Genomic DNA, 19,321 nt, shown 5'->3' with positions numbered 1-19,321 from the left:
CCTCATAAGGAATAAACTTATTAGATATATATTGGCTAAGTGCTCAAATTGAAGGCCATCATCTTGAAGACAGTACTGTACAGTACAGAGTACAGTGATAAGAGTGCTCATGTACTCATGGCTAGTTTTCTCAAGTACTGTACTGTACTGTACTGTACATGGTGCCCCTGCATTGTGTTGCAGCTGGGTAATTTTCTTGGCTGTCTTCATCTTAAGCAATACTGTACAGTACAGTACTTTAATAAAAAAGCTCATATGACAACATATTTGTAAGAACCTCATGAGGCAGGACATATAGACCACCTTTATGTGTATACAAGTAGTGGTGTGATGTAATTAAGACAATAGTATTCAGAGAACTGGTTATATACCAAGCCTTCTCTACTATTTATAAGTGGTCTTTTGTAAAAACTTATGACAAATAATTACTGTTGGCTTCCTCAGGGATCTGTGAGTCCCTCGGCAAATGGCATCATTGATCAGGTGAGTGTAGGAGACATGGCTTGGTATATTTCTTTTCTTTGAATACTACTACAGTAATTTTTTTTTTTTTTTTTGTAGACAAAAAATTTACGAAACAATAGTGGATTATTCATATAAAATATTAAAAGGTGTGATATACAGTATTTTAGATCTTAAGAGATGAGAGGTTGAGAAGAGATGGTGTGCATATGTAAATGATTAACTCTGAGTGAATGCAAGTGGTGACCAAAGTGTTGGTTTTGAAGAATTAGGAAGAATATTAGGCAAAGTAGCAATGCATTTTCCACCATATGAGTTGTATGCGTGTGTGTTGCAGTTTGTTCCACATGAGCTGAAGGATGACAAATATTGGGCTCGGCGCCGAAAGAATAATATGGCTGCCAAACGTTCTCGTGATGCTCGCAGACTCAAGGAAAATCAGATAGCAATGCGTGCCAACTTCTTAGAAAAAGAGGTAAGCTGTTTTCCTATTGTGCGGACTGTTCTGGGCTTCATACCAACCAAGTGACTGAATGAAGATGAAACTCTTTTAAATTATTTTAGGTTTTTCCTTGTAAATAAGTCAATGTGAGATTAGCACATTTTTAAATTGCTATGCTGTGGTACAGTTATGAAACCATGTTTTTTCCCACCTAAAGAACCATCATATTCCAGTTATTATCCCATTGATTTATAAAACCAGAATATTTTTTAAAAACATTGATATTATGGAATACTACTTACTATTGTTCTCATTATAGCTTTTACTTATATGACTTGTAGCCAGTTGTGTGCAACTCTTGAATGTGTTTACTAGACTTTGGTGGGTTTCCATAGTAAATCCCTAGGCAATGTGTGACTAGGTACTGTACTAAAAAAATCACTCGACTCCCCACTCGCCAGTGTCATCCAACTTTTAAAATCAGACACATAAGAGGTAATAAATCATGATGTTGCACATTTCCTTCTCTTCACTAAGCAAATTGCTGCTTATTTGACAGTGTCATAAACCAGGTTCACAGTCACAATCTACCCCACCCGTCCTACTCCAGTTGTCAACCTCTCTAAGGAAAGATGTCTATTTGATGCCTCAACTTGTTTCAAATGAGCTAAGTGCGTGGCTTCTTAGCATTAGAGTTGGGTAGGGGAACATATTTACTGGTGTTGTACTATGCATGGAAACAGTAGATGATTTCCTTTTACATAATTTTACATATGTTGACACATGAAACACCCTGAGAATGCTGTACCTGTGCAGCGGGTTAGAAAGAGCAGCTGTTGATGTTATGTTTAGATTTATTCCTTTTCCGCCTTAACTCTGGGGGGCATATTGTGATCATGTATGTTAGGCATATGTATCACAAATGATTGTGCATACAGTATTTTTCTTATTTATCTTTTCTTCTCCTGATTGGGGGAGATATGAATCGACCCCCCCCCCTCCCAATCCTAAAGGAGTTAAAGAAAAATAAAGTTCTGCCTCATCTTTCCCGTCACTTCTTTTGGAGAGGGAGGAGGAGTCTTAAAGACCTACAAACCAGAACACTTGGTACTGAACCTGGAGGACTGAGATCCTTTGGGATTCTTTTACCTAGATTAGACGGGTTAATTAGTAGGTTTTAATATTAGTTACAGATGTTCTGTATCTGGGACACAATTTTGGGGAGTTGGTATGGACTGTATCAACTGACACTTGGTATACCTTTTTGGGAGTAATTCTGTGAAGTCATCTGGCTGACAATCTTGTTTTGTCTCTGATTAATGAGATGTCTTCTTGATTTGGTTAAGTAATATCTCCGTTAGCCGGAATCCCTCTCAATTGCAACTCTCCAATAGCTGGAATTGAAATTTTCGGAGGGGTACTTTTCTGGAAAATTTTCCCAGTACCCAGAAAACTTCGGGAGTGGGGGGATATTTTTCCGGGTTAGAGAGATGATGTACAGTAAGATCTCATATTTCGCGCGATTTCATTTTGCTTTTTTGAATTTTGCGAGCACTACCTAATGTACCGGGTAACCAAGTCTTATATTTGGCGTAACATATCGTGAGTTTCGCTAGATCTAGCGAGCTGAATGCTGGCCACCGTCTTGAAGAAGGTCACAGGCCTCATACCAGTTAAAGTCATTTCTGCTACAATGCATGTTTTGTCAACGCAAATTGGTTGTAACACGATTGATGAATGGGGGAACGCTGTTTGTAAAACGCGAACTTTTGCATACAAATGTTGGCTATAGCGCAATTTCATCCTCAATGTTTTAAGCATGGCGCGGGATTATGCAATGTTTACAGTTTACGTTCGACATCACATGTTTAATTGATTCGTGTTTTTTGTTTGCGAAGTGTATTTTGAGAGGTACTCTGTAAATTTTGTTCTTTATTTGCAAATTTTGCTGTTACATAAATACTGTATGAAAAGAATAAGTAAAAAAAATTGTTTCGCAGTGAGGACTGACCACGGTTTACACCAGCGCTCTCTGTTTACATCACATGATCAGTTGAATCGCACGGTTTCTGTCGATTACTCCTTGATTTTCGCTGTTTTCTCCAATTTTGTCGTGTTAGCGATGAATATGGAAAGACAAGGTAAGAAGAATGTTTCCAAGAAGCGTTCAGGTGACCGAATTGTTGGTGGCGAGAGTAAAAGAGGTTCACAAGAACGCAACTATCGTGTTGTAGCCCTCGCCATCCTAGCGACTGCTCAGGTTGCTAGTGTGTGCTTTTTTGGTGGTGCAACCACCTGTCGAGTCAAGATAATGGCCTCTACCTCTACTGGGGGTCCTGCTGGTGGGGGTGGGACAGACCCACCTAAGCGGCCAAATAAGGAAAAGGAGACGTGTATCATAAGGGAGTTAAGTTTGCCAAGTAGTTGATGCAGGATAAGTAGTGTGTGATTAAGTTACTTGAGGAAGGCCTAAAAAGTTGTTTCCGGAAAGCGCAATCTAGTCAATAAAGGCAGAATTTGTATAATTTGGAAGTTATAAATGGGAAAATCAGAGGTTGATGTAGAGTGGCCAGTCTCTTTGCTATTTTTCCCATTAGTTTATGTATTTACATTTGGCGCAATTTTTCCAGTCTATATTACAGTGGTCCCTTGGTTAACGAGCACAATTCGTTCCAGAAGGTTGCTCATTAACCGAAAAATTCGTTAACCGAAACTATTGTTTCAATGGGTTTTGGGGTAATTGGTTCCAGCTCACCGAAAATTGCATAAAGTCAACAAAAAAGGTAGTAAAGTACACTTACTTTGAGGTGTGTATGTAGAAGGCTCCTGGATGATGATGCTGATGTGAATTTGAAGTGGGAGGTGGAGGAGAAGGGAGAAGAGAAGGAAGTGGAGGTGGAGGAGAAGCATTTTACTGCTTCTTGGAAGGTGAGTCACCTTCCATGAAAATGTCAGGAACCTCTGGACTGACAGATTCTCCAGCAGGAACATCCTCTCTCCTTCTTGAAGTGGAAGGCTGAGGGCTAGCATCTTTTTCCCGCTGCCTTTTAGTGAAGAAACTGTCAATTTTTGTTTGTGGGGCATCTCTCCTCCTCATCATTAACTGATGTTTGAAGAAGGAGACCACTGTGTCCTCAACATTACACAAAGCAAGTTCTGCTTTTTCCACATCTGGGTGCCTTGAAGCCAGTTTCCTGAACTTCTCCCAGTAATGAACAACATCTTTCAAATATGAAGTTGACATATGGTCATCACTTTCCTTTCCTCCTCACCATTGTCAGCCTCCAACATCTCATCCAGTTGCTGCAAGTCTTCAGGAGTAAGTTCCTGCTCATGAGACATCACATGCTCTTCTACATCATCCTCCTCCACTTCAAGGCCCAATGACTGACCAATGGACACAATCTCCTGGCCCAACTCTGCTTTTCCTCAAATCCCTCAAAATCATGGAGTACTGATGGCCACAGTGCTTTCCATGAAGAATTGAGGGATCTAGTGGAGACTTCTTGCCATGAGGACACAATCAATTTTACAGCCTCCAGGATGTTAAATTGTGTCTTCCAGAACTGTGCTAGTGTTAGTTCAGGATCAGTGGAAGTTGCCTGATGACACCTCCTGAACATTTTCTTTATGTACAGCTTCTTAAAGTTGCTGATCACATTCTGGTCCATTGGCTGTATGATTGATATAGTGTTGGGAGGTAAAAACAACACTTTGACAAAGTCATATTGAGACTCCAAAGTGCTGGCAAGTTCAGGGTCATGACCAGGAGCATTATCTATAAGAAGAGCCTTTAAAGGAAGGTTATTGGTGGTTAGGTAGCTCTTCTCAGAAGGGCAAAACACCTCAACTGCCCATTCATTAAAGAGCTGTCTTGTCACCCATGCCTTACGGTTGGACTTCCAATTACCTCCAAGCTTTCCTCTTACCACTTTTTGTTGTTTGAACACCCTGGGGTTCTCAGAGTGGTAGACAAGCATAGGCTTCAATCAGAAATCCCCTGAAGCATTGGCACCAAGCAATAGAGTGAGATGGTCTTTCATGGGTTTATGCCCAGGTAAAGAGGCTTCATCTCTGGTGATGAATGTTCTTTTGGACATCTTTTTCCAGAACAGCCCAGTTTTGTCCACCTTGAACACTCACTTTGGAAGATAATTTTCTTCATCCACCAGTTCTTTAAAGTCCAGTAAAAATTTTGCTGATCCTTCCTTTTCAGCACTGGCAGCCTCACCATGCCTAACAAAACTAAAAATGTCACTTCTTTTTTTTTAAATTTTTCGAACCAGCCCTTGCTGGCCCTAAACTCTTCAAACTCTGTGCCTGAAGAACCAGGTTGATCTGCCTTTAAATGTTCGTAAATCTCCCTGGCTCTTTCACAAATAAATTTGGTCGAAACTGAATCACCTGTTTTTCCTTAATCCAAATGAGAAGTAACCTCTCTGTTTCTGCTATAAGGGATCTACCTTTAAACACTGGTAGATTTGTCTCTCACTTTCACTTCCTTGAATTTGTCTTTCTGTGAAAGAATTGTCAACACAGTTGATGTCGACATGCCATATTCTTTGCTAAGCACATTTGTTCTAATGCCTTCTTCAAGTTTCTTAATAATTTCCTGCTTCACCTGGATTGAAATCGCTTTTCTGGATTTCTTGAGAACCATGCTGGATTCAAAAACAATTTCAACACTAAAATTTTAAGTTTAATTGCTGTAAATAAAGAATATTTTCTTTAAATCAACACTGCACTGCGCTATATATCATCTATATGTAAAATAAATTTCAAAATGACCAATAATTTCACTGTAAAAATGGAAAAAATAGTTTGTTGAAGAGAGAGTGAAGCAAGATGTTACCTCCACTGAAGAGACACAGAGACTGACGCCTGTGTGGTGTGTTGAGTGGCTGTTTGGCGCGCTAAAAACTAGTTTCCCTGTACTTCAATTATGTTAAATAATTGTTAAAATGACAAAAAAATTTAATATAAGACTTTTAAAATTAGTGAATAGTACAAACATCTTGATATTTACTAAAATAGTCAGAAATTTAAACCCTAGAACCGATTACTGTATTGGCGGACTAATACGACCGCTAGTGAGCAAGCGAAAACATGTTGAGGGGCTCTCGTAAGGAATTCGTTAATCGGGGGATTGCTTGTTAACCGAAGTGAAGAATCTTATGGAAGGTAATTCGTTAACCGAAATTTCGTTAACCGAGGGATGACTGTACTCGCGAAGTACAAGATCTTACTGTAATGCACAATTTCTGGAACTTCCGAGGACATTTTTCCGGGGATGAGGGATTTTTTTCCGGCTTTGAGATTGTCGTCTCATTACCCAAAAATCTCTCATTCCCAGAAGTGCTGTGCACTAATTATTCCAGCTAATGGAGATATCACTGTATTAGTACAGTGTATTGAAAACTCAGGACAACACTAACATTTCTGCCAAGGCAAAGTGGGAGATGATAAGTTGAATGTCTGTCTGTTTTTATACAGAAGGCAAACTTCACATTGAGGTACAATACAGTACATGCTGCAGAGTACTTAGAGCTTCTTTCCATTTCCTCCCTTCCATTAGCTGACTTTTAAATCATCGTTAACTCTGAACTAGTATCAACTTATAAATGATGGTTTGATCCTGGAAACCAATTTTATGACAATGATTTTCAACCCAGATCAAATACTGTATACATCTATGGGATGATCTTGAGGGTTGGCTGAGGCATGCTGGAAAAGTGGTTAAGGACTATTTACTGCAAAATCTTTGCTGATATGCTTTTAAAAAATTGTCTCCTTACAATTTACAACAAGAAAAACTTAAAACAAAATTAACACAGTCAGTTTTGGAAATATTTGAGAAAAATTCCTCATACCAAATTAAAGGTTATTGCAATTTCTCAGTGAGAGGACAGCCCTCACAATGAGAGTAGGTTCACTTGTATGTGCAGTAGTTATTAATTCTGTGCATATAATACACAGGTAATTAATCAAACACTTGTTCCAGACATTTAGACTTATAACCTTAAGTTAAAAGAAGATATACGGTAATAAATCACTTCAATTAATTTGGTGTTAAATCGGAATAACACCCCATGGTAATTTTAATATTGAAAAAACTATATAGTGCACCCGAGGTCTTCCAACAAGTTACCTGTATCACACATACAGGGCGGTAGGGTAGGGGTATGTATAGACTTGGCAGAGTTGCATACAGGTGGCTGCTAAAAGTCTGTGATTTTCTTTTCATTCCACAAATTGATTTTCTAATTTAGACATGAGTCAGGCACTGCTCACACTAACAATGTTTGGTAAATACTTCAATACATCAAAATAACCACAAAAAAATCCATAAAAAGTTTAATGTTTGAGGAGACTTTTTACTGCCATTCAGTGTGACATTTGTGAACTCTCCACATGCACCTCAACCCTCCCTCCTTCCCTGCCAAATTCTTTTTAACCACAACTGTACAATCCTATAGTCTACTGTATACTGTACACACCAATGTCTGCATTGTAGATTATAAAAACAAGTTCGATACTAAAAAGATTTAACGTCTCTTACAAAGTTTGTAACGCTGAGTTTGACAATTTTTAGTAAACGAACCTCCACTATGGCCCAGTGCCATGATGGTCCAAATTTTATTATCCAGTCTTATACCATATGTAGGCCTTATTATGCCATAAATTTTCAGCCTGTAGTTATTTTCACCTTTTTTATGGCTTACTGTCTTTCTCATATGTGAAGTTATAATCATGGTTATAAAGATCATGATTTTCAAACTGTTACCATAGCTTATGATTTTCCTGAATCAATAATTGTTGTAAGTGAAATAAAAATTTCATTTCGAAACATTGTAATTTTAAGTTTTCTCACTTAATGGTGTTTGCCAGACAGCTCCTTAGTGTGCACATTTTTTAGAGGGTTTAGGACAGTAGAGAGGCCTGTAAGTGGTAACCTGGAGGTACTGTAATATTATTAATGGTTAGATAAACATGGCTGAATTTACAGACTCCTGACATTTACATGGGAACCTTTATCTCCTATCTATCATGTTAAGTGAGATAATTACAACAGTAAGGAATGGACAATCATAAGTTCAGCTTCCAGCTGTCAGTTAATGACTAGTTGATTCTCCTAGACCTTCATAAAGGGCTTGCACATTACCAGAAGCTGCCTAGCAAGAAGCTTAGCTAGAAAATACAACTCCAAATCAGTGATGTGTGATTTTATGTTTAACAATCCTAAATTTATAATTTTTTTTTATTATATTTTCTTAAGCATACAAACTAGAGTTAAGCTTGACTGCTAAAGGTTAAGGTATGAAGCCCATTGCAGAAGAGGCATGATAGTGTGAGAATGGATTAGCATCTGTGTCCTGTATGGTGTATTGCAGATTACTGTACAGTATAGTGTATACGGTATGTAGAAACTCATTACCGGTAAGTGTGAGACAATGGATTGGTACCAATAGAGAAAACTGTCTTATGGGGTGGATGTGGCAGCCTCAAGCATATTGTCAGTCACATTCTTCTCCTTCCAGCTAATGCTGGTGAAGATTGTAATAAGTCATTTTCTGCGTTAAGCTTATTGACATGTTTTTCTTCCGTGCAGAATAATGCCCTGACTGCAGAGTTGCAGAAGGCTCAGGCAGTGATGGAATCGCTTAAGAAGAGACTGGCTATGTATGAGGCAGTTTAAAATGCCACAACTACTCCCACACCTCTGGTTAGGATTTTGTTGTTGTTGACCCCAAAAATGGAGGTGTTTGAATTTATAACCAGTATGAAAGACAGTCTTATGAAATACACATCATACATCTACTCTTTTGTGTAGCCTTAGTGCACCCACCCACTCAAACCCATCTATATCTTCATTTTATCTAGTCACATCCAACAACCTGTTCACACACACACACACAAAAAACCCACAACCTGTCACTAATAAAGCCATTCATTGCCACTCCCTACCTTATCCACCTTGACAGCCATCATTCTCCCACCCACACTTAATACATTCAACCTAACACAGTTATCTATATAGCAACCTAAACATTCACCCACTAACACTTTCATACCTTTATTATCCACATGGGAACTTTCTTAATCCCTCACCCACATCACTAGTTACTCTTGCTACTATTTACAGAAACACTTAAAAGAGAGGATTAGTAATATGTCATGGCCGGGTCTAGGTTTATGACATACTACCCAGTACTGTACAGAATCTTTCCAACTTATTTTACTTTTTATTTATTTTTTTTTTTTTTGCAAATTAATAAATACTTTCATCATAAAAATAAATCACCAAGAGTAGTTATTATAGAAATTAGTTACAGGTATTATAAAATTTATTTTGTCACACCTTATGACAATTATATTATTCGAGTTTCCGATGTTAAGTTGTAAATTACTTTTAAGGATATTATTGATATGTGGATATGTCATATTTTTTAGCATCTGGTTTACCTAATTGTGTCAATTAGTATACAGTACAGTTAGTGTATTATGTTAGTACACAAAGACAAAAATTGTGGCTGCATAAGATAATAAATTCACCATAAACAGCTAATGCACTGGAGAAACACACTTCATCTACTGTTACAGTGCATTTATTAGCAGTAGTACTTATAGTAAAAAATATTCCAACAGTACAAACGCTTTGAGTTTATTAGGCATACATGTTTACTAGTACAGTATACAGGGGTACTTTATGTTTGAGTGTTTGAATGTTTATATGAGTAGGTGTGTGAGGTAAGTTTTAAACGTAGACATCACGGAACCTCGTCACCTTCATAGCCATCAGTGGTGTTGCAGACCCGGCCATCTCCTTGATCTTGTCGGCTCTTTTAACTATACACTACAGTAGAATGCACCGTAGAGGGAGCCAAGCCGTGCACCCGCCCAATCACTGACGTTCTTTTTCCTTGTTTGTGTCTTTTTACGATATCCAATTTCACGTCCAACGTAACGCTACACGTGATCTCTTAGCAACATTGCTGGGAGTTTTAGTAGCTGGTCGCATAGGCATTGCGAAATCACACAAAACACACCAGCACGTGTGAGACTGCGGCAAGCAGGACCGTATGGCGGAGGAATATGTACACACGCTGTCCTACGCAACGGTTGAGGCGTGCGGTTCAAAATTTTTGGTCGTAAGAATTTGCGAATAGTGGAAATGGGTAACAATAAATTGATTGCGGATAAACGAGGTTACGAATACCGAGGCTACGAATAACGGGGTTTGCCTGTACATAACTTTAATATGGTCATATTGTCGTGTTGAGTTACTTTAATATCATGACACCTATATTGTGTTATTGAGGTGTTTTAATATCGTAATGTTTGGTCCTGTTTGGGTGACCCTCACCTTGACTTACTTTTGGAATACAACCCGATCATATATCAAAGGATGTCAATAATTCTGTGTGATATCTTGATTGACCCAGTACTTGCCATTACTAGATAGAGATCTTGTTTAGTGATGGGACCACCTACTCTAATAACATGACCTGTGCAGAACACATTGAAAAATTGTTTTGCCTGTTTTATGGCAGCTTGGTCAGTGCACATGGTTTGAACAGCTTATAACTATGAACTCCAGTATTGTAGAATGTGCTTGGTCATTCTTTTAAATGTACTGTATTTTTTGGCTTAGAAGACACTGCATCATGGAAGATGCGCATTGATTTTGGAAATTTAATTCTAGGAAAAAACTGTTTATACTTACTAAACGACACCAGTGAAACAGTTGCTTGATATACAGCCCTTTTGACATAAGTACACACACCTTTTTGAATATCATCACTTAGAACTGCTTATCAGTTGTCATTTTCATCAATTTTTAATAAAAAATCTGTATAAGAAGTGGAAATCTTTAATACAGCACTCATTTTCTACACCTGGTCACCTCCACGTCTAGTTGGCTGTAGCGTACATTTTTTCTCTTGTTTTTGTCGGTATGACAACGTTGGGAAATATTTTCCAACAGTAGAAAGTAAGCAAGATGTTTCCTCCACTGAACAGAGATACAAGCTGAGGCCTTGGTGGGTGAGTGAAGTGGCTGATGGGCACACCAAAAAGTAGTTCCTTGTACTGCAATTATGTTAAATAAGTGTTAAAATGACAAAAGAAATTAATGTAAAACTTGGAAAAATATTGAATAGTACAACCTTCTTGATATTTACTCCAATTTTAACAAATGTAAGCCCTAGAACCGATTTCTGTATTGGCGGACTAATCTTCCAGCTGGTGAGCAAGCCAAAGCATGTCAAAACATTTTCGTAAGAATTTCGTTAACCGAATTTTTGTTTGGTAACCGAAATGAAGATTCTTATGGAAGGTAATTCGTTAACCGAGGCGTTTGTTAACCGAGGGACCACTGCATATCAACGTCTAAAGAAAACGAAAAATCTTTATTTAAAAACAAAAAATAAAAAAGCAACTGGGTAAAAATCAGTTGAAATTAAAATTTTTGGTAAGCAAGTATGAAAAAACAAACATTCCTGCACTTTGAGGCCAGCAGACAACCTTTAGCAATTCCTCAATAGATGGCACTGCCGCACCACTGCCATTAGTAAACAAACCACACAGCAGCAAGGGTTGTGTAGCTGCAGCCGTTTATTTTTTTACCTACTGAGTAAGTAAATTATCGTTAATTGGTTCCAGCTCACCAAAAATTACCTACTGTAAGTAAAAAAAAAAAAAAATGCAGTACAGTATACTTACTTTGAGGTGTGTATGCAGAAGGCTCCTGGATGATGATGCTGATGTGAATTTGAAGTGGGGAGTGGAGGAGAAGCATTTTACTGCTTCTTGGAAGGTGAGTCACCTTCCATGAAAATGTCAGGAACCTCTGGACTGACAGATTCTCCAGCAGGAACATCCTCTCTCATTCTTGAAGTGGAAGGCTGAGGGATACCATCTGTTTCCCGATGCCTTTTAGTAAAAAACTAAATTTTTGGTTGTGGGGCATTTCTCCTCATCATTAACTGATGTTTGAAGAAGGAGACCACTCTGTCCTCAACATTACATTACACAAAATAGGTTCTGTTGTTTCCACATCTGGGTGCCTTAAAGCCAGTTTCCTGAACTTATCCCAATAGTGAACAACATCTTTCAAATCTGAAGTAGACATACGGTCATCACTTTCCCTTTCCTCCTCACCACTGTCAGCCTCCAACATCTCATCCAGTTGCTGCAAGTCATCAGGAGTAAGTTCCTGCTCATGAGACATCACAAGCTCTTCCACATCATCCTCCTCCACTTCGAGGCCCAATTACTGACCAATGGACACAATCTCCTTGTCCAACTCTGCTTCTTCCTCAAATCCCTCAAAATCATGGACTGCTGATGGCCACAGTGTTTTCCACGCAGAATTGAGGGATCTAATGGAGACTTCTCGCCATGATGACACAATCAATTGTACAGCCTCCAGGATGTTGAATTGTGTCTTCCAAAACTGTTTCAGTGTTAGTTCAGGATCAGTGGAAGTTGCCTGATGACACCTCCTGAACATTTTCTTCATGTGAAACTTCTTGAAGTTGCTGATCACATTCTGGTCCATTGGCTGTATGATTGATATAGTGTTGGGAGGTAAAAACAACACTGACAAAGTCATATTGAGACTCCAAAGTGCTGGCAAGTTCAGGGTCATGACCAGGAGCATTATCTATAAGAAGAGCCTTTAAAGGAAGGTTATTGGTGGTTAGGTAGCTCTTCTCAGAAGGGCAAAACACCTCAACTGCCCATTCATTAAAGAGCTGTCTTGTCACCCATGCCTTACGGTTGGACTTCCAATTACCTCCAAGCTTTCCTCTTACCACTTTTTGTTGCTTGAACACCCTGGGGTTCTCAGAGTGGTAGACAAGCATAGGCTTCAATCGGAAATCCCCTGAAGCATTGGCACCAAGCAATAGAGTGAGATGGTCTTTCATGGGTTTATGCCCAGGTAAAGAGGCTTCATCTCTGGTGATGAATGTTGTTTTGGGCATTTTCTTCCAAAAAAGCTCGGAATAAACGCCTTGGGAATAAGGACGTTCAGGTGATGGGCAAGTCAAACGGAATGATTGAAACCCGCCTGTTGACGCATTCAATATTTATTGATGTGGTCAAAACCTGCAGAGAACAAGGCGTTCATTAGTATTATATGGTGATCTAACTGATACATAATTAGTTAGTCTCACACAATTTGTTATAATTGATTATTGAGCATAGTGACATAACTCAATTAATCTTAGCTTTGCTTCATTCGGGGGGGGCGCGGCTGAGAGATCCAATGTTTGTTCAATCAAGGCAGCGATCGTCAACAACTGACACCAACATTTATAAGCCAGCGGCAATAACACTCAGTTTTGTCCACATTGAACACTTGCTGTGGAAGATAATTTTCTTCATCCACCAGTTTGTTAAAGTCCACTACAAACTTTGCTGCTCCTTCTTTATCTGCACTTGCAGCCTCACCATGCCTAATAACACTGAAAATGTCACTTCTTTTCTTAAATTTTCAAACCAGCCCTTGCTTGCCCGAAAATCTTTGAACTCTGTGCCAGAAGAACCAGGTTAATCTTCCTTTAAATGTTCGTAAATCTCCCTGGCTCTTTCACAAATAAATTCTGTAGAAACTGAATCACCTTTCATTTGCTTTTCCCTGATCCAAATGAGAAGTAACCTCTCTGTTTCTGATATCAATGATCTACCTTTAAACAGTCTGGTAGATTTGTCTCTCACTTTCACTTCTTTGAACTTGTCTTTCTGTGCAAGAATTGTCGACACAGTTGATGCCGACATGCCATACAGTAGTCTTTACTAAGCACATTTGTCTAATGCCATGTTCATGTTTCTTTATGATTTCCTACTTTACCTGGATTGAAATAACTTTTCTCGATTTCTTTGGAGCCATGCTGGATTCGATTTCAACACTGAAATTTAAGTTTTATTGCTGTAAATAAAGAAAATTTTCTTTAAATAAACACTGCACTGCGCTATATATAATCAATATGTAAAATGTATTTCAAAATTACCAATAATTTGACTGGAAACACAGAAAAAAGCATTTATGTTGAAGAGTATCAAACAAGATGTTCCTTCCTCTGAACCGATAAACAAACTGACGCCAAGCTTGGTGTGTTGAGTGGCTGTTTGGCGCGCAAAAAACTATTTTCCTGTACTTCAATTATGTTCAATAATTGTTAAAATGGCTAAACAAATTAATATAAAACTTTTAAAATTATTGAATAGTACAACCTTCTTGATATTTACTAAAATGGTAACGAATTTAAGCCCTAGAACCGATTACTGTATTTGCGGACTAATACTACAGCCGGTGAGCAGCCAAATGCAAGCGAAAACATGTTGGGTAAAATTTGTAAGGAATTTGTTAACCAAAATTTTTTTGTTAACTGAAGTGAAGAATCTTATGGAAGGTAATTCGTTAACCAAGGCGTTCATTAACCGAGGGATCACTGTACTGTAGAGAACACTTGTAATTGCTAAGTACTGTAATGAGGTAACAGTCTTTGTAAGGGGCTGATTTCAGTTGACCCTAAGAAAACCTCTGCTACACCTCATCAACTAGCGTCATGGAAGACACATGGTAATTTTCAAGGTATATTTTTGTAATAAAAAGTGCGTCTTCTAAGCCGATAAATACGGTAATCTTTGCACCATTTTGAACATCTCGTCATATCTCCCAACATGTTTTCAAACATAATCAATAGAATCATTATCTTAGATGGTCTTTATATACTGTAGTAAGTTTAAGTTCCACAACCATTGCAAAATTAGTTCTGAAATGCAGATAAATATTTGAGCAATAAACAGCAAAGCATTTTGGAAGCTTATTCAGCCAATATGCTTGAGCTGGAAAGGTCAGAAACAATAAATGGTCCCCTATAGATATACAGTACTGTACCGTAATAGTGCAAGATGGTTGTGATGCAAAACACGATGGTGCATCCAGTTTATATTGTCGTAACAAAAAGTAGAACGTGCTTTGTAATTACAGGAGTAATACACAAAATACAAGGCAAGAAAATTTAATTAAATCTTGCCAAATATTGAAACACTGGAGATATATATGCAGAATGTGGCTGCAGTACTGCCAGATGATAAAAATACCTAGGATAGACGTACAGTAACTATTTACAGAAGTACAAAAAAAAAAAAAATTGCCAATAAAATTTTGAGGAAACTGACTAGTCTCTGTTTCCCTTGGCCCACTCCACATGTGAGAATGGTGAACAGATAATGTAGGTATAAAAGTGAAGCTGATGTACGCTGGCCATGATAGGACCTGTGTATCTGGGAACTCAATTTAGCCAAGTAAATATACTGTACTTTAATTATTTCACTACTTGGCCTGTCCCCGAAGATACTTATTTGACTAGTTTCACTATTTTGAACCATTTAACCTTCAAAAATAGGAAGAGTTAAGGAATGGAAAAATTAACACAGAAAAAATAAATAAGAGATAAGAAAAGGGAAGAAAATCGTGCTCTTTTCTGTCTCCTCATCTCTTATGAACCAAAGCCACCAGTGTCACATCTCGCTGCTTTGGTTAACTATCCACTAACCCGGGCCTGAGAAAAGTTGACCTGGGGGTATAATATTGACTCCAGCAGCATATCCCATCTGAAATTTAACTATTCCCAGAAGAACTATCACTGGGGCATTTAGGCATGATTGCGTAACACACGAAGTCAGAAATAACGAAAAAACACGAAGTTCGAGACAATTGGTAAGTGTAAACAAAGTGCAGAGAGGCGGGAATGAGTTGGAGGCAGCGCAATAATTCCCACCACGTCGCCGCCCACCAAATTTAAACCGGCTCCTCCCGCAATCGTCGGATCTCCAGGGTATCAACGAAACTTGCGGGGTATTTTGCCAATATGGAATCGTTGGTTATGCAAATCGGCGGTTAATCTGACGTCAGTTTTTGGGATATACCTGTACTGTATTCAAATCAGTAAGGTAATTTTGATTTATGCATGCAGTATTTTGTTACCGGTAAATTGTTTTGCGGTAATTGTACCTTTACATGAAATCTTGCCGAGCCAGAACAAAATAAAGAAATGACATTATACTTTGTAACATATTACAATGTAGGATATTAATAGTGCAATACTGTACAGATCTTGAAGTCATTACTCATGACCCTTTCTTTACAAAGATTATTATTTACAAGTATTCACTTTTCTGAGACAATATTTTATGGATGTACGGTAATGTATGCTTTAGCCAGTACTTAAATTGACTAACTTGCTCCTTTATTTAAATTACCTTTAAAACTATAATATTTGGTTTCTTTTCATCAGAACTTGGCACTGAGGATGCAGATGGAAAAGATAGTAAAGGAGGTGGATTCTCTGAAGACTCGTCTGGGCAAGTATGAGAAAGTGTAAAGACACCACTACTGTGTATGTGAAACTATGTCACTCAGGATGAGCTTTGCTCACTATACCCTATCTGCATTAGTAAGTTTGATTTTTAGGGTAGAGTAAAAGCAAGTAATGCATATATACCTCGATGTTGAAAACTAAATCAGACCCAAGCAACATAATGTTTAATTGTGTAATGTATTAAGGACTTGGTTCAAGATTTGGTGAAGTTTCCCCTATCTTATTGAGCTGATATTGTTATCATGTTAAACATGAATTGATGCATTAAAGCAAATTAACAACAAAGCTCAAAGCTCTTCATTGTTGTTAGGAAGAATAATTAATACCTTGTCAGGTGAGGTTTTAAGTCTTAAGTTAAAGAAATGTTTGGTCATTATTCATATAAACCTTATTTCATGTATACAAGATAATTAGTGTTGCCTGAGACAGACTAAGTTGTTGGATCTCATTACTGTAGACACCTGCAAAAAAATTTATTGGAGTTCTTGGGTTAATACACTTCTATACTTGACCATAAATGGCCCAGCTCATCTTAGGCAGATCCAGGCAAAAGAAAAGGGGAAAATCTGCACTATAATAGCTATATGTCGTATAGTGATGTGGGTATGTCATGGGCAATCTCTCAAATTTTACTCTTTTTTTCAGAGTACAGTAATGCACATATAACAATCATATCAGAACTTTATCATAAGGAAGTGGTGAAATTTATCATTTATATAACACCTGAATTTACTGTTATACGAAGTAATAGTATAAATTATAAATGTCCAATACCTGTTATAATGTGCAATCAAAAGTGGTGCTCCGAGTTTCAAATAACAAGGAGTTATTCGAGTAAGTCTTTTCACAATTGCTGGAAGACCTACCGTAATGACAATTTATTCTTCTTGGCAAGTGGCAACTTACTTCGTATATGGACAGTACAGTAGTTCCTTACTGTTTCAAGTCCAGAAGGTGAAAATTCCTTACTGATATTTACAGAGGGCCTCAGATAGTGCAGCTAACACACACTGCTCCACCTTATATCAGGTCACCATTAACTTAGAAATCAGCACTGTAAGACAGCCTAGGGGACTGTTTCTTCAGTCTAATTATTTATACAACAAGTTGGGAGATTGTTGTGACATGAAAAGTGATCTGTTGCCTGAGTTAATTTCTGAAAGGTTTACTATACTTGACAGGGATAACCAAGCCTTTCAGATATTGTACCCAGAATCTAAATTTTTGAAAGATGTCAGTCACATCTACTGGGTACTGCTCAGCCAAACAGGGTAACTAATTACAAATGGTTCACAAATGCATTTGCTGTAGGTCATTTCTGTCCAAATTTTAATTGCCCAAACAGGGCCCACTGTGATGACCTATGGTTGTCTTAACTTGCTGATGGCATTTGAAGAAGTATGGGATACATCAGCAATTTAAGAATTCCATAGAAAAATTTCCTATTTTTTAATTGGCTGTTGTAATATATTAGGAACCATATTAATTTGCTGATACAATAGTGATGCTTGCTCAATTATAATGTTGGTCACTTGTACAGTTTAATAAGGTATTGGAGAAGAGAAGTTATATTTTTTGGTGAAAATTTATGTATGATATCTTGAATAATGAAAAAGGTATATTATCTTGATGTACAATATATGTTAACAGTTTTATCTGTAGGTTAGTCGTAGGATACATCGTAGCAAGTAATGTTTAGTGTAAATAGTGTAAACCTTAAGATCAATATTATGAACCAGTATATTGTATGTCATTTCATCATGGATGATTGCATTCACTTGTCACTGGTATTATTTCCTATTTTCATTCCGTCTCTTTTCATAGTGAATCCATTGATCATTGTGTGTATTGATGTTTGTGTTACTCATTTGCCATTATGTACAAGTTTGTTAGTCAGTATTCTGCTTTTAATTAGCCTGTGACTTACTCTCAGATGTTTATCATATAAAGTATAACAAACAAAAGTGTGTCAATGTATCCTCAAATTGTGATGTCAGAAACATTTCTGCTTTTTTAAACACAGTACAGTATAGTATACATACATGGGTATAGATCCCGTCTATAATTTGGTTGGGGGATTTCCTATATAATATATATATATATATATATATATATATTACTGTATAAGTAATGATTACTTATAATGGAATTTTCAAACATTACTGAACAAGATCCGGTCAAATCTAATCTAAAATAATGGACTGACCAGATTGAACAGAAAAACTAATGTGATCATATTATATAACATACATTCACTACACAAGGGACCACAAGATGTTGATACATCGAGACCTAAAAAACACAGTTGATGTGTAGGTGTACATGGAAAGGGATTGGTGGGATCAGAAGCTGGCAGTTCTTGTAAAGATAAAAAATAAGTAAAGAGAATACAGTAGTGAAGATGGGAAACAATGACAAAGCAAACCAGAAGATGGGCCTTGTGTGGCTATGATTCTTCCACGAGGATGCAAACAACCTGACAGTTGTACTAGGCCTCAGTGTGACCACATATGAAGTGCCAATTCTTCAGGGCATCCCCACATATGATGATAAACTTGAATTACACAGGATTACATCATTCATGGGAATAGTCATTTGACACCTTCAAAATGATGCAAAGACCATATAATGGCATTACCAAAGAATGTTAGTTTATGTCCACACATCAAGTTGTGCCAAAATTTCAAGATACAGTGTACTACATTGTGGAACATGGCAAAACAAAATTTCAAGAAAATCTTAAACAAACACTGGATAGGTCTGTATATCGTGTTCAACTACAGAACAATGTATAGCTATATAATGTAGTAGAGCCACAAGTTGGAAATACAGGAACAAAGAGTTTATCCAGAATATTTATTATGTACAGCAATCAAACGGAGTGGTTACTACCGCCTGGGAAGATATAAGAAGCATAATGTATTGTGATTGTTTAATGGTAAACCCTGCTGCCATATGTGACCAAGTTCCAGGTTGATGATCTGACTTACTGCCTCATTTACACACAATTACAGGGTCTCAATTG

At 37.6% G+C, this 19,321-nt stretch overlaps 1 protein-coding gene across 4 annotated transcripts in view; it reads left to right on the top strand.

Annotated features, from left to right (window-relative positions):
* The window catches only part of LOC121859062 (thyrotroph embryonic factor-like), a 116,541-nt gene extending 98,281 nt beyond the window's left edge, over positions 1 to 18,260 (top strand). For 2 of the 4 annotated variants that reach the window (XM_042355722.1, XM_042355724.1), the window contains exons 5-8: positions 445 to 483; positions 800 to 937; positions 8,514 to 8,627; positions 16,213 to 18,260. In XM_042355722.1, the coding sequence (XP_042211656.1) occupies positions 445 to 483; positions 800 to 937; positions 8,514 to 8,600 (264 nt within the window). In that variant the 3' untranslated portion in view covers positions 8,601 to 8,627; positions 16,213 to 18,260. The remainder of the gene's footprint in view (positions 1 to 444; positions 484 to 799; positions 938 to 8,513; positions 8,628 to 16,212) is intronic. The other 2 variants (XM_042355723.1, XM_042355725.1) reach the window with 2 other exon arrangements.
* Positions 18,261 to 19,321: the final 1,061 nt, after the last annotated feature.

This window comes from Homarus americanus, unplaced genomic scaffold (assembly GCF_018991925.1).
Source record: "Homarus americanus isolate GMGI-L3 unplaced genomic scaffold, GMGI_Hamer_2.0 scaffold5773, whole genome shotgun sequence".
NCBI classification, from domain to species: Eukaryota; Metazoa; Arthropoda; class Malacostraca; order Decapoda; family Nephropidae; genus Homarus; species Homarus americanus.
This window is presented reverse-complemented; position numbering and strand designations above follow the sequence as displayed.